The sequence below is a fragment of the Heptranchias perlo genome, chromosome 12, assembly GCF_035084215.1.
Source record: "Heptranchias perlo isolate sHepPer1 chromosome 12, sHepPer1.hap1, whole genome shotgun sequence".
Taxonomy (NCBI): Eukaryota; Metazoa; Chordata; class Chondrichthyes; order Hexanchiformes; family Hexanchidae; genus Heptranchias; species Heptranchias perlo.
In genome coordinates this window covers 37241281-37257674 of record NC_090336.1, presented here as the reverse complement: position 1 = coordinate 37257674, position 16394 = coordinate 37241281, and the positions used below count along the sequence as shown (strand labels likewise).

Here is a 16394-nt window from a genome sequence, read left to right as displayed (position 1 = left end):
TGGGAACTGATTCTGGAGCTCCAAAGCAATTTAAAAATTTGGGTGCTACAGAATGCATTAGCTGAGTGCTCTCTTCTGGCTGTAAATTCTGATGTGTCACATCTCTAGCCAATTGCCAGCAAGTGATTTAAATTAGCAATTTCTCCTCACAGGTAGAACAAATCAACAAGACATTTATAATGTGTGCTGTACATATATGTGTGTGTGTGAACGTTTGACTGCATGTGTGTTTGGAGAGCTTTACAAAGAGAGCAATTTCCCTTCTTCACCACAAAGTCTTCTTAACAGTGATCAGGTAACATTTTTTATTATTACTAATAAGTGTTACCACTACTTAAGATTTTAAAGTTCAAAATAATAGATAGGTTAAACACCATGCTAAAAGTTTAATTCTTTGAGTACTAAGACAATTTTTTTGCTTTTATTTGATTTTCTTTTTAAACTTAAACAAACATTTCCTCCCTTTAGTTTCCTGAAAATGTACCATGTGATATTCCCCTCTCAGCTGCCTCTGTCACTGCTAACTGTGTAACCGCCTAGCTTAATAATTTCTTAGGTGCTTCATAGCGGCAAGGAGATGTGACACATGCTGGCATCATCACTGGTTTTAAGTTTTCTTCCCCTGCAGGAAACAGCTAGATATGACTCACTGCCTGATGACACAGCTGAGATCAATTCTTGTGTGGAGAATTATGGGTGTGAATCCACATCCTGGTTTAGTACTGAGTGACACAGCAGTTACAGTGGCACTGCATTACCTCCAGCTTTTCAGTTTGTAAAAGTAGGAATAACAACTCCCCAGCCCCTGCAGTTTATGATGTCATCTCTACCTTCCATCTATTTCTGCCTTTTAACACACTCTAACCCAAATGTGTTATGCAATTGCCCCTTTATAATTGGTTTCTTTAATTGTATTATGATTAACATTATAACTGAAACAGAGGAAAATGTTGGGACGCTTAGGACATTAATTTTCTAATCACTGAATGACCTTTTTGAAAAAAAACATTGTCTCATTTTGTTGTGTCTCAGATTATATTTTTAACAAATGAAAAACAAATCACTCTTCATTGCCCAGATTTCGGGCTTATTTGGAGAAAATTTAATTTGGAAAAAGTTACTAATACACAATTAAGAGACCTGTTTTTGTCCTGTTTGTACTGTGGTATTTTTATTATTTGCTGCCACTTAGGAGGGAAACAATTCCTTTGATCAGCAGCTAACTTACACAAGCATGTCACTCCTTTAGTGTTGGGGCTTCAAATCGTACTGACGTCAACCCCATTTTTTGCATTTGCACCAACATAAGTGGCTCTTTATATGTACTCCATGCATGGTGTTGAAATAGGTAAGGATGAAGCTGAAAGACCTCAGAATCTTAGTAGACTCAATATAACATGTCCAACCAAAGCACAGCAACAACAAAGCCAATTAAATGTCAAACCATATAGCTAAATCAGTAGAATATAATTGTAAACAATTTTACAACACCAAGTTATAGTCCAGCAATTTTATTTTAAATTCACAAGCTTTCGGAGGCTTCCTCCTTCGTCAGGTGAACGATGTGAACGATGTGAACGATTTTTCACATCGTTCATCTGACGAAGGAGGAAGCCTCCGAAAGCTTGTGAATTTAAAATAAAATTGCTGGACTATAACTTGGTGTTGTAAAATTGTTTACAATTGTCAACCCCAGTCCATCACCGGCATCTCCACATCAGTAGAATATAAGTCAGAGGAAGTCATCGGAGCATAGGAAGTCATGATCAAACTGCACAGTGCTCTGATCAGGCTGCACCTTGAGTAATGTGTCCACTTCTGATTGCCGAGACACAGGGAGACGTTCAAATGCTGGAGGCATTGTAGAGAAAAGCCACAGGGCTAATTCTTAGTGTCAAAAGTCTGAGTTATGAGGAAAGACTGACCAAATTTGAGCTTTTCAGCCTGGAAAGGAGGCGTCTGAGAGGTAATCTTAGAGAGGTATGTAAGATAATTAAGGAAATGGAAAAGGTAAATCAAGAATGTATGTTTGAATATATGTTCAAAAGAGTAAAAGGTAGATTCACACAAAAAATGATCAACATGTGACATGGATTTCCAGATAGAGTAATGGAAATGTAAACTCTGGAATCATTTAAGGAACATTTGATGCTGCAATGGTGGAACTTCAGTGTCTTCCTGAATGGATGAAATAAGATGGGCCGAATGCCCTTCCTCATTTGTAATTATCTTGTCCAAAAAATTGAATCCAATAATATTTGACATCTTTGTATATTAAAAATGACCTAAATTGCAAAATCATATTGCCACTGCACTGAAAACTTGATCATTGCTAAAATAAGCATATGTTTTTTATTATATAACACTTTTATTTTTGTTTTACAGCAAAAACATTTGGAGATTGAGAGAATACCCAAATGGGTCAAAATGGTTAAGAAATGGGACAAGTACAGAAACAGTGACAAGGTAACATTGATTACTTAAAAGCCATCCACAATAAATCTGAATTTGTATGTTTTCGAGTTATTCTCCATTTTGGAACCAGAACTGCGCTAAATTCAACCAAAATTCAGTTCCAAAAATAACTTTCTTGTTTCACTCCAGAACTGGCCTATACCAGAGCAAACTAAATCAGTCAAGTATAATTTGGCCAGGAAGCAGCTCCAGTATAACTGGTAAAACAGTATAACAGTTTTGGATTCCAGATTATTGAATCATACAGCACAGAAAGAGCCCATTCGTGCCTGTGCTGGCTTTTTGAAAGAGCTATCCAATTAGTCCAACTCCCTTGCTCTTTCTCCATAGCACTGCAAATTTTTTCACTTCAAGTATTTATCCAATTCCCTTTTGAAAGTTATTTTTGTATCTGCTTCCACTACCCTTCAAGGCAGTGCATTCCAGATCACAAGTAAAAAGATTTTTCCTTATGTTGCCTCTGGTTCTTTTGCCAATTACCTTAAATCTATGTCCTCTGGTTACCGACCCTTCTCCCACTGGAAACAGTTTCTACTTATTTACTCTGTCAAAACCCTTCATGATTTTGAACACTTCTATCAAATCTCCCCATAACCTTCTCTGCTCTAAGGAGAACAACCCTGGTTTCTTTAGTCACTCCACGTAATTGAAGTCTTTCATCCCTGGTACCGTTCTAGTAAATCTCCTCTGCACCCCCTCTAAGGCCTTGACATCCTTCCTAAAGTGTGGTGCCCAGAATTAGACACAATACTCTAGCCTAACCAGTGTTTTATAAAGATTTAGCATAACTTCCTTGCTTCTGTACTCCATGCCTCTATTTATAAAGCCAATGATCCTGTATGCCTTTTCAACAGCCTTCTCAACTTGTCCTGCCACCTTCAAAGACTTGTGTACGTACACCCCCAGGTCTCTCTGTTCCTGCACTCCTTTTAAAATTGTACCATTTAGTTTATATTGCCTCTCCTCATTCTTCCCACCAAAATGAATCACTTCACACTTCTCTGTGTTAAATGTCATCTGCCATGTGTCTGCCCATTTCACCAGTATATGTCCTCCTGAAGACTGTTACTATCCTCCACACTGTTTATTACATTTCCGAGTTTCGTGTCATCTGCAAACTTTGAAATTATACCCTCTATACCCAAGTCTAGGTCATTAATATGTATCAAAAAGAGCAGAAGTCCTAATACCGATCCCTGGGGGACACCACTGCACACTTCCGTCCAGTCTGAAAAACAACCGTGTATCACTACTCTCTGCTTTCTGTCCCTTAGCCAATTTTGTATCCAAGGAGCCCCTTTAATCCCATGGACTTCAATTTTGCTAACAAGTCTATTATGTGGTACTTTATTAAACACCTTTTGAAAGTCCATGTACACAACATCAACTGCAATACCCTCATCAACCCTCTCCATTACTTCATCAAAGAACTCAATCAAGTTAGTCAAACACGATTTGCCTTTAACAAATCCGTGCTGGCTTTCATTAATTAACTCATATTTTTCCAAGTGCCACTTAATTTCGTTCCAGATTAATGTCTCTAAAAGTTTCCCCACAACTGACATTAGACTGACTGGCCTGTGGTTGTTGGGTTTATCCTTCTCCACTTTTTGAACAGGGGTGTAACATTTGCAATCCCCCAGTCCTCTGGTAGCACTCCCATATCTAAGCAGGATTGGAAGATTGTGGCCAGAGCCTCTGCTATCTCCACCCTTACTTCCCTCAGCAACCCAGGATGCATCCCATCCAGACCAGGTGACTTTTCTTCTTTGAGCGCTACCAACCTTTTTGGTACCTCTATCTATTTTTATAAGAACATAAGAAATAGGAGCAGGAGTAGGCCAATCGGCCCTTCGAGCCTGCTCCGCCATTTAATAAGATCATGGCTGATCTGATCCTAACCTCAAATCTAAATTCATGTCCACTTTCCTGCCCGCTCCCCGTAACCCCTAATTCCTTTCACTTCGAGGAAACTGTCTATTTCTGCTTTAAATTTATTCAATGATGTAGCTTCCACAGCTTCCTGGGGCAGCAAATTCCACAGACCTACCACCCTCTGAGTGAAGAAGTTTCCCCTCATCTCAGTTTTGAAAGAGCAGCCCCTTATTCTAAGATTATGCCCCCTCGTTCTAGTTTCACCCAACCTTCGGAACATCCTCACCGCATCCACCCGATCAAGCCCCTTCACAATCTTATATGTTTCAATAAGATCGCCTCTCATTCTTCTGAACTCCAATGAGTAGAGTCCCAATCTACTCAACCTCTCCTCATATATCCGCCCCCTCATCCCCGGGATTAACCGAGTGAACCTTCTTTGTACTGCCTCGAGAGCAAGTAAGTCTTTTCTTAAGTATGGAGACCAAAACTGTATGCAGTATTCCAGGTGCGGTCTCACCAATACCTTATATAACTGCAGCAATACCTCCCTGTTTTTATATTCTATCCCCCTAGCAATAAATGCCAACATTCCGTTGGCCTTCTTGATCACCTGCTGCACCTGCATACTAACTTTTTGATTTTCTTGCACTAGGACCCCCAGATCCCTTTGTACTGCAGTACTTTCCAGTCTCTTGCCATCAAGAAAATAACTTGCTCTCTGTTTTTTCCTGCCAAAGTGCATAACCTCACATTTTCCAATATTGTATTTCATCTGCCAAATCTCCGCCCACTCACCCAGCCTGTCTATATCCCCCTGCAGGTTTTTTATGTCCTCCTCACTCTCTACTTTCCCTCCCATCTTTGTATCATCTGCAAACTTCGATATGTTGCACTCGGTCCCCTCCTCCAAATCGTTAATATAGATCGTAAAGAGTTGGGGTCCCAGCACCGACCCCTGCGGAACACCACTGGCCACTGGTTGCCAGTCCGAGAATGAACCATTTATCCCAACTCTCTGCTTCCTGTTAGATAACCAATCCTCCACCCATGCCAGAATATTACCCCCAATCCAGTGATTCTTTATCTTGAGCAATAATCTTTTATGTGGCACCTTGTCGAATGCCTTCTGGAAGTCTAAATACGCTGCGTCCACTGGTTCCCCTTTATCCACCCTGTACGTTATGTCCTCAAAGAACTCAAGCAAATTTGTCAGACATGACTTCCCCTTCTTAAAGCCATGCTGACTTTGTCCTATTAAATTATGTTTGTCCAAATGTTCTGCTACTGTCTCCTTAATAATAGACTCCAAAATTTTACCCACCACAGATGTTAGGCTAACTGGTCTATAATTTCCAGCCTTCTGTCTACTACCCTTTTAAAATAAGGGTGTTACATTAGCAGTTTTCCAATCTGCCGGGCCCTTTGCCGAGTCCAGAGAATTTTGGAAAATTATTACCAAAGCATCCACAATCCCCACTGCCACTTCCCTCAAGACCCTAGGATGTAAGCCATCAGGTCCAGGGGATTTATCCGCCTTGAGTCCCATTAATTTACTAAGTACCAATTCCTTAGTGATTTTAATCGTATTTAGCTCCTCCCCCCCTAGAGCCCCCTGTTTGTCCAGTGTTGGGATATTCTTAGTGTCCTCTACCGTAAAGACTGAAACAAAATATTTGTTCAGCATTTTTGCCATCTCCATGTTTCCCACCATTAATTTCCCGGTCTCATCCTCTAAGGGACCTACGATTGCCTTAGCCACCTTTTTCATTTTATATAACGATAGAAGCTCTTGCTGTCTGTTTTTATATTTTTTGCTAATTTATTTTCATAATCAATCTTCCCTTTCTTAATCAATCCTTTAGTTACTTTTTGCTGTCTTTTGAAGACTTCCCAATCTTCTATCCTCCCACTAAGTTTGGCTACCATATATGTCCTTGTTTTTAGTCGGATACTATCCTTAATTTCTTTACTTAGCCACGGATGGCTGTCATTTCTTTTACACCCTTTTTTCCTCAGTGGAATATATTTGTTTTGAAAGTTGTAAAATAACTCCTTCAATGAACACCACTGCTCATGTACCGTCTTACCCCTTAATCTATTTTCCCAGTCCACTTTAATCAATTCAGCCCTCATACCATCATAGTCTCCTTTATTCAAGCTCAGTACGCTTGTTTGAGAACCAACCTTCTCACCCTCTAATTGGATATGGAATGTAACCATGTTATGGTCACTCATTCCAAGGGGATCCTTAACTAGGACATTATTAATTAATCCTGGCTCATTACACAGGACCAGTTCCAAGGTTTCTTGCCCCCTTGTAGGATCAGTTACATACTGCTCAAGAAATCCATCCCTAATACACTCAAAAAACTCTTCCTCAATGCTGCCCTGCCCAATTTGATTTGTCCAGTTAATATGATAGTTAAAATCCCCCATAATTATAGCTGTTCCCTTATTACATGCCCCGACTGTTTCCTGATTAATACTTCTTCCAGCAGAGTTGCAACTATTAGGAGGCCTATATACTACGCCCACTAGTGTTTTTTTCCCCTTATTATTCCTTATCTCCACCCAAACTGTTTCATTATCCTGATCCTTTGTCCCAATATAATTTCTCTGTATTACAGTGATTCCTTCCTTTATTAACATAGCCACCCCACCTCCCCTTCCTTCCTGCCTGTCCTTCCTGATTGTTAAATACCCTGGCATATTTAATTCCCAGTCGTTGTCACCCTGTAGCCATGTTTCCGTAATGGCCACAAGATCATACCCATACGTAGTTATTTGTGCCGTTAACTCGTCCATTTTCTCTTCTACCTCCTCCTTTACTGTGACATTGGCAGCATCCTCTTCTTTAATGAAGACAGTGCAAAGTGCTCATTTAGTACCTCAGCCAGGCCCTCTGCCTCCACAGGAAGATCTCCTTTTTGGTCTCTAATCGGCCCCATCCTTCCTTTGACTACCCTTTTACTATTTATATGTTTATAAAAGACTTGTGGGTTCCCTTTTATGTTACCCGCTAATCTATTCTCATGCACTCTCTTTGCCCCTCTTATTTCCTTTTCCAGTTCTCTCCTGTACTTATTGTATTCAGCATGGTTCTCTACTGAATTAGGAACCCGACATTTGTCATCGAGCCTCCTTTTTCTGTTTCATTTTAATCTCTATATCTTTAGTCATCCAGGGAGCTCTAGCTTGCATGCCCTTCCTTTCTCCTCATGGGAATGCGTCTAGTCCGTTTCCAAGCTATCTCCTCTTTGACGACCTCGCATTGCTCATTTACTGTTTTACCTGCCAATCTTTGATTCCATTCCACCTGGGCCAGATCTCTTTTCTACTCACTGAAATTAGCCCTCCTCCAGTTGAGTATTTTCACATTTGATTTTTTCTTGTCCTTTTCCATAACTACTCTAAACCTAATGATATTGTGATCACTGTTTCCAAATGTGCTCCCACTGAAACATGCTCCACTTGCCCCACTTCATTCCCCAGAACTAGATCCAGCACTGCTTCCTTCCTCGTTGGGCTGGAAACATACTGATCAAGAAAGTTCCCTTGTACGCATTTCAGGAATTCTTTACCCTTTACACTCTTACTTTCCCAGTCTGTATTAGGATAATTGAAGACCCCCATTGTTATTACTCTAAAGTTCTCGCATCTTTCTGCAATTTGCCTTCAAATTTGTTCCTCTATCTCCTTTCCACTATTTGCCTACAGTGGCCTATATTATACACTCAACAGTGTAATAGCTCCTCTATTGTTCTGTAATTCTAACCAAATAGATTCTGTCTTTGAACCCTCAAGTACATCATCCCTTCCTAGTGCTGTAATAGTATCTATGATCAATGCTGCCAGCCCCCTCATTTTTCTCCTTTCCTATCTTTCCTGAATACATTGTAGCCAGGAATATTAAGTGCCCATTCCTCCCCTTTTTTGAGCCAGGTCTCCGTTATTGCCACTATATCATAATCCCACATGGCTACTTGTGTCTGCAGCTCACCAACCTTATTTACCATATGTTTCAAAGTGCACTATATAGTGATACAAATGATTTCATTTATTATTATATACCTATGTTAGTAGGAGTTAGGAAACTCCAGACTTGTAAAGGCAGTCTGGAGGACAAGTTCATGGAATGTATTCGAGACAGTTTCCTAGAACAATACATTATGGAACCAACCAGGGAACAGGCTATTTTAGATCTTGGATTGTGTAATGAAACAGGGTTAATTAGTAATCTCACAGTAAAGGATCCTCTGGGGAAGAATGATCATAATATGATAGAATTTCACAGTTTGAGTTTGAGAGTGACATACTTAAGACCGAAACTAGTGTCTTAAACTTAAAATAAATCAATCACATAGGTATGAGGGGCGGGTTGGCTAAGGTAGATTGGGAAATTAGATTAAAAGATATGAAAGCAGATAAGCAATGGCAAACATTTAAAGAAATATTTCAATATTCTCAAAGAATATACATTCCATTGAGAAATAAAAACTCCACGGGAAAAGTGATTCATCCACGGCTAACTAAAGAAGTTAAGGAGAGTATTAGATTGAAAGCCTGCGAAGAAGAGTAGTAAGCCTGAGGATTGGGAGAGTTTTAGAAACCAGCAAAGGATGACCAAAAAAATGATAAAAAGGGAGAAAATAGAATATGAAAGTAAACTAGCAAGAAATATAAAAACAGATTGTAAGACTCCTACAAGTATGTAAAAAGGAAGAGAGTAGCAAAAGTAAACATTGGTTCCTTAGAGGCTGAGACAGGAGAAATTATAATGGAGAATAAGGAAATGGCAGAGATGCTAAACAAATATTTTGTATCTGTCTTCACAGTAGAAGACACAAAAAGCATATCAGAAATAGTGGGGAACCAAGAGGCTAATGAGAGTGAGGAACTTAAAGTAATTAATATCAGTAGAGAAAAAGTACTGGAGAAACTAATGGGACTAAAAGCCGACAAATCCCCTGGACCCGATGGCCTACATCCTAGGGTTCTAAAAGAGCTGGCTGCAGAGATAGTGGATGCATTGGTTATAATCTTCTAAAATTCCCTAGTTTCTAGGATGTTCCCAGTGGATTGGAAGATAGCAAATGTAACACCGTTATTCAAGAAAGAAGGGAGAGAAAATTGGGAACTACAGGCCAGTTAGCCTGACATCAGTAGTTGGGAAAAATGCCAGAATCCATTATTAAGGAAATGGTAACAGGGCACTTAGAAAATCATAGAGTCAACATGGTTTTATGAAAGGGAAATCGTGTTTGACAAATTTATTAGAGTTTTTTGATGATGTAATTGGCTGGGTAGATAAAGGGGAACCAGTGGATGTCGTATATTTGGATTTTCAAAAGGCATTCGATAAGGTGCCCACATAAAAGGTTGTTACACAAGATAAGGGCTCATGGGGTTGGGGGTTATATATTAGCATGGATAGAGGATTGGTTAACAGACAGAAAACAGAGAGTACGGATAAACAGGTCATTTTCAGGTTGGCAGGCTGTAACAAGTGGAGTGCTGCAAGGATCAGTGCTTGAGCCTCAGCTATTTACAATCTATATTAATGACTTAGATGAAGGGACCGAGTGTAACGTATTCAGGTTTGTTGACGATACAAAGCTAGGTGGAAAAGTAAGCTATGAGGAGGACACAAAGAGTCTGCAAAGAGATATAGAAAGTTTAAGTGAGTGGGCAAGATGGTGGCAGATGGAGTATAATGTGGGGAAATGTGAGGTTATTCACTTTGGTAGGAAGAATAGAAAAACAGAATATTTTTTAAATGGTGAGAAACTATTAAATGTTGGTGTTCAGAGAGATTTGGATGTTCTCGTAAAGGAAACACAAAAAGTTAGCATGCAGGTCCAGCAAGCAATAAGGAAGGCAAATGGTATGTTGGCCTTTATTGCAAGGGGGTTGGAATTCAAGAGTAAGGAAGTCTTACTACAATTGTACAGGGCTTTGGTGAGACCTCACCTGGAGTACTATGTATAGTTTTGGTCTCCTTACCTAAGGAAGGATATACTTGCCTTGGAGGCGGTGCAATGAAGGTTCACTAAATTGATTCCTGGAATGAGAGAGTTGTCCTATGAAGAGAGATTGAGTAGAATGGGCCTATATTCTCTGGAGTTTAGAAGAATGAGAGGTGATCTCATTGAAACATACAAGATCCTGAGGGGGCTTGACAGGGTAGATGCTGAGAGATTGTTTCTCCTGGCTGGAGAGTCTAGAACTAAGGGGCATCGTCTCAGGATAAGGGGTGGGCTATTTAGGACAGAGATGAGGACAAATTTCTCCACACAAAGGGTTGTGAATCTTTGGAATTCTCTACCCCAGAGGATGCTGAGTCTTTGAATATGTTCAAGGCTGAGATAGATAGATTTTTGGACTCTAGGGGAATCAAGGGATATGGGGATTAGGCAGAAAAGTGGAGTTGAGGTTGAAGATCAGTCATGATCCTATTGAATGGCGGAGCAAGCTCGAGGGGCCGTATGGCCTACTCCTGCTCCTATTTCTTATGTTCTTATGTACCATGCAGGGATATCTTTTAAATGTAACAGATCAAGAAAGAGACCCGGGATAATAGTTGATCATTTGTTAAAGGTGCATAGGCAAAGTGAGCCGGCTATAGTCTATTAAGTTGTATTGCTATTATTGTAGAGTACCAAGTGAAGAATACTATACTTAAGGCTCTGGTACATCCGCACTTGGTGTATTGTGTCCTCTTTTGGACCCCACAGGTGGTGAAGGACATTTAGGCTCTGAAGAAGGTGCAGAGGATGACAACCTGGATGATACCAAATTTTACAGCACTTAGATATGAGAACAGACTCAAAGAATTAATGTTATCTATTTTTATGAAATGCAGGCTTAGAGGGGATATGATTTAAGGTATTTAAAATGATGAAGGAAATGGAATCAGTTCGATTACGTACGCTTTTGAATAGGGCGGGTAAGGCTATAAAATCCATGAACAAAGAGTTAGGTTAGATGTGAGGAAGTATTTCTTTTTACAGCGAGCCGTCAGCATCTGGGATAAACCATCAAAGTATGTAGTGAATAAGGAGTCACCTAAGTCCTTTAAAAGGGAACTTGACATGTTTCAGAGAGGAGATTTCCAGTTTTAGGTAGAGTTGCTAACTCTCCTGTATTGTCCTGGAGTCTCCAGGAATTAAAGATTAATCTTCTGGACACTGCTGCGAGCAATCCTTAAGATTTTCCGCTAGTCCACCCACTGCGCTCCAGGCACTGCTGGTCCCGTTGGGCCTCCAAAAGTGTACAGCACTTCCCTTTACAGTGCAAGAAATCGACATATTCCGTTTTTGCATTGATAAGCTGCAGGATGAGCAGGCCTGATGACAGACCGTGACCCATGAGGAAGGAAGTCACTGCCGACGAAGTTCATCAGCATCGAGCTCTTGTCAGCGCTCCAGCCGCCCACCACTGTGATCTGTGGCAGGTCAAGGTTGCATCGCTGCCTGATGGAGCTGAACAAATCCTGCAGCTTGTTGACCAGCGGGATCAGGTCCTCAATGCCCCAGTTCACTAAGGCATGCTGCCAGCAGCTTTTCCCAGCGATTTTCTCCCGCATTCTCTTATTCCCACCAGCTGCAGGAAGTCAACGTGATGCAACCTCCCAGAGTACGCCCAATTAGAGTTGGCAACCCTAGTTATAGGAGTAAGTTGTTAGGTAGTTGTGATGGGAATGTGCAAGGGCTACCACGATTCCTGCAGCTTATTTCATTGCTTTAGGGAGTTGGAGAGGAATTTCCTAGAGTTTTTCCTGAATTGGTCACATGTTTTTTTTCTGGGTTTTTTTGCTTTTCTCAGGAGATAGCATAATTAAAGGATAGGTGAACAGTGTACGTGGTTGGATATGTTGATATATTCATATGTCTTCACATTCTAATGTGATGCAATAATGAATTAAACTGCATATGTGCCCAAAAGGTTTTTACTTTTTTTATAAGTGGAGCCAGAACAACTGGCCCAAGGTACAAATTCTGATTTTGATATCGCTGCAATAGAACCAAAACCATTTTGGTTGCTAGGCGCAGAATTCAAGTATAATTGTGGTATAAGGATGTAAACCAGATCAGATTTAATTTCAGACTGTTGGGCCATATTACTGATTTAAAAATATATATATATTTGAAGCTGACTCAAAAGGCCATCACGTGTTATCAAGAAATTTCCTTTGCTTGCTATTTGTAGCAAAATTAGAAATGTGTTCATCATAAATGTGTTTATGCACTTGGGATAAATAGCACAGAAGTAATCTTGCCCCATGTTGTAACTGGTATATTCATTTGATTTAAAGAAGTCAGTTTTGTGCATTGTATTTGGTGGAATTGTAACAAGTTCAAGGTCATCACATGCAATTGTGCTTGTGGATGGTGTATTGCAGTATTTTGAAAGTGGGTTGTTAGTTACATATGCAAAAGCAGTGGGAAGATAGGATGGATGTGCTTTCATTAATTATAAAAATTATGAGATACAGTGATGTGCTATGTAAATATTCATGGCAAAAAAAACTTATAGTTTGTGAATGTTTATACCTGTGAGATGTTAAAAATACACAAAGTGACAGTTGGAAATAATACTGGAGACTCAGAGACAGGGAGAGATCAGGCAGAAAAAACAGAAAGCATATGATCTGAAAAGTGAGCAGTATGATATTAGATGTCTGATAGTGGTTTAAAAGTAGCTTCACAGAATGGAAATCTGATTTCTTTGTCAGATTGACAGTGAGACTGACTTAAGCACAGCTAATTCACCTTCCACATGTGGCAATTGAATTTGTTTTTACACTTTCTGCCAAAAAGAGCTGTCAGAGTGTTAAATCATCCATTTATTGTTAAAATCCTGAGAAAAAAAATCTCAGTTTGATTAGTAATTCTGTGTCATGGGCTGAGTGGAACAAGAGATGAATTAATTTACTGAAATCCTTGCAGTCTGTTAACATAACAATAATTATGTCCCTTCGTCGCAGGCAATGCACTTTTTGTTTCCCACTGTTAAGAGCTGTAACTTCTTTTGATTTTTATAAACAAGATTCTACAGAGTGATTTTAGGCATTGAAGGTTGTAGCTGAACTTTTTAAAGTTGTACTTATCTGGTTTTAATGGTAGTTTAAGTTATTTATATCAGTGAATAAAACAGAACCACTCTGTGAACTTAGGAGATAGAAGTGTTTGTATCGAGGGGGCTGGGAGACAATGTCTTGGAGAAGACAATGACTGCATGGACTCTTATGCTGGTCAATATTAATATGTGTCCATGGTAGTTATGTTAAACCCCTTTTACCAAAGAACATCAGTGTCACTGAATATACATTCCTAGTTTAAATGTTGTTTTCTCATTATTACGTATAACTACGTATTCCCTAGTATTGGAAGTCAATCTGTGTGATGTTATTTGCTTTTTTGAAAACTGCATGTATGAAAATACACTAACCAGGTGTAGCTCCCCTACTGGTCTGGCTGAGATCAGCTACACTAGCACTGACAGGGGATCAAACTTGGAACTTTTCTGATTTTATGACCCAGTTCCACTCTGTGCAGTTCATTTACTAATTGAATCATTGGAACAAGATCTGGAGGACTTTATTCAAAAAGTGGTTGTGTTCTGTAAACTCAGTAAGCAGAGTCTTTAGCATGAATACAAACTGATAATAGTTGATTTGTTTTAGTGTTGTTTTGATACAGATGGTCGAATAATTTTAGGAAAGGAAGCTTGAGAGAATAGAAATAGGTCATCAGTTGATGCTTTTCATGGAACACTCAGAGAATATAGGTCCTGGTAAGGAAACTTCTGCATAAAGGAAGGTCTTGCCCTTGCAGCATGTGTGGTTAAAATAGAAATGGTTTGATCAGAAAGAGCTGCCACTGGATAGTTGAACCCAAATGTCTATATTTGACCTAATTTTCCAGACAATATAATTTTTTTTGCTAGCCTAAATCACATAAATATTAAAAACAATGAACACTGACTGATCCTTCAGCTGTTGGCTTCTTTCCATGTGTCTGAACAGCAACCAGAAATAAATTGATGCTATATCCTGCTTATAGTATTATTAAAGCTTATGTAAAGCTTTCTTCCAATGATGACAATCCTCTAGAAAATGCATTAGTTTTTTTTATATATGTAAAGGTGTAATAATGTAATTTTATTCATTCAAGTAGCTCAAAGGAAATTACGCATTCATGAAAGGCTTAAACAATTTCATGAGATAAAAAGATAAACTGAATAATAGAATCTGAAATAAAAACAGACAATGCTAGAAATGCACAGCATGTCAATCTGTTTATTTTTGTGATCTTTCCATAATTCTTTCTTTGAGTTGTGGCAGAAAATGTATCTTACCAATCTTTGTTCATTTAGTTGATAAATTAGGGTCTGGTTCATTGTGTTAGTGTCCGATATCAGTACATATTTGTACAGTTTATGTATTAAGTGCCAACTGCAGAAGAAATACTGCTCCTATGGGGATTTGTGCTGCTTAGTATACCTTGCAGCATGACCCCGGGGGGATCTCATAATAGAATTAATTTGAATGACTGTTGATATGTAAGTTGTTATCAGGAAACACCAGAGTTCCAAGATTAACCGACAAATGATTCAACCAGCAAACCCTTCTCCTGCTATTTCTTCAACACACAAAATATACGGAAGATATTATCCCAGACCACGTAATTACATTTCAGATGTGTGGATTATGGATTTCTTTTGAATAATTCACTTGATTTAGTAGCTTCTTTAGCTTTGATAATAGAGAGTTTATCTCTCAATTAAATGGTCAGGGTTCGAGCCTCGTTTATTGAAAAATCCATGGGCTCAGTATCTTTACTGCTTCTTGGGAGTGAGCTTCACTTTTGAGTGTATTGAGCACCTTGATATGGTTGGAAGATTAGTCAGCTGAGCCCATTGCACCTCCTAGATGCTAATTAGAATATCAGCTCAGTACCTCCTGCCTGCCCAGTCACGTCTTCCCAGCTGAAAGAACATTATGAGCATCCTATGAATATAAGTATACATTTTTACTCTGTTGTATTCCAAAATGCCACATTTTTCTACGATGCAAAATTACCTCTTTTCAAAAAAAGAAAGCCTATCATTTCCTGCTAGTTTATCTAACATTGGGAGGAGCTAAATATTTACAACCAGTTACCAATCTACAGAGAAACAATTATGTTCTAATTGACCACAGGATGTGCTTAGGAGGAATCATTTGGCATTTCTTGGGCAGCAGGATGAGCATAATTGCTAATGCTCTCCCCCTTCAATAATGATCCCATCACCGCTTTCCCCTCCTCTTACCCCTTCCCCTCCCCCTCCCCCCTCCCCTAGATCAGCTTAGCTCTCCCCTTTAGTCCTTTGCTGCAGACCTGTGGATGGCAGGCCGGATTTCCCGCAAACCCCACCACACCCCTGAAAACGGTTTGCTCTGCCCACTGCCCTCCTGATATATGCCGAATGCACAAATTTATCCCATGGTGTCCGAATCAGTGAAACTGCATTTTTTTATTATGTTATTTGGATATTTTTACTGGATGTTTTGTGTATCAAATTACATGATTCTGTATCTGTTTCTGTGCAAATCAATGGCCTTCATTATTATCATACATTGCTTTATCTAATGTACTGAAGGTGTTGAGGGGCTAATGTGATTTGGCAGCAGTGGGAAGAATGATCCTGGGCTTCATAGCACTGGGCGATGGTCTGGGCTTGATAGAACTGGGTTCAGGATGCTGGAGATGGCAGTACTATGATGAGAGTGTTGAGATATTTCAGGGCTGGACAAGTCCTGAAGTTTAGGAGTACTGGTGAAGTCAGGATCAGGTTTGACCTGATGTCTCTACAGTGGAATATCCTGCCAGCACTCACTGTCTAGGCTCAATTATGAGAAATAGTCACTTGGATGAGGTACTGGTGCCTATGGAACCAACTCCTTCAGGAGGGAAAGGAAAATTGTTGCAAAAAAAATAAAATTCCACAAAGTACATAATTCAGTTTAAAAAAGAAACAAAATTAACTTGTTACCTGTT

The 16394-nt window shown here is 39.4% G+C and overlaps 1 protein-coding gene across 1 annotated transcript in view; it reads left to right on the top strand.

Annotated features, from left to right (window-relative positions):
- LOC137327967 (uncharacterized) overlaps nucleotides 1-16394 on the top strand; it is a 247551-nt gene that overhangs the window by 108844 nt on the left and 122313 nt on the right. The window contains exon 5 of the mRNA XM_067993980.1: nucleotides 2386-2466. Coding sequence (XP_067850081.1) covers nucleotides 2386-2466 — 81 coding nt within the window. The remainder of the gene's footprint in view (nucleotides 1-2385; nucleotides 2467-16394) is intronic.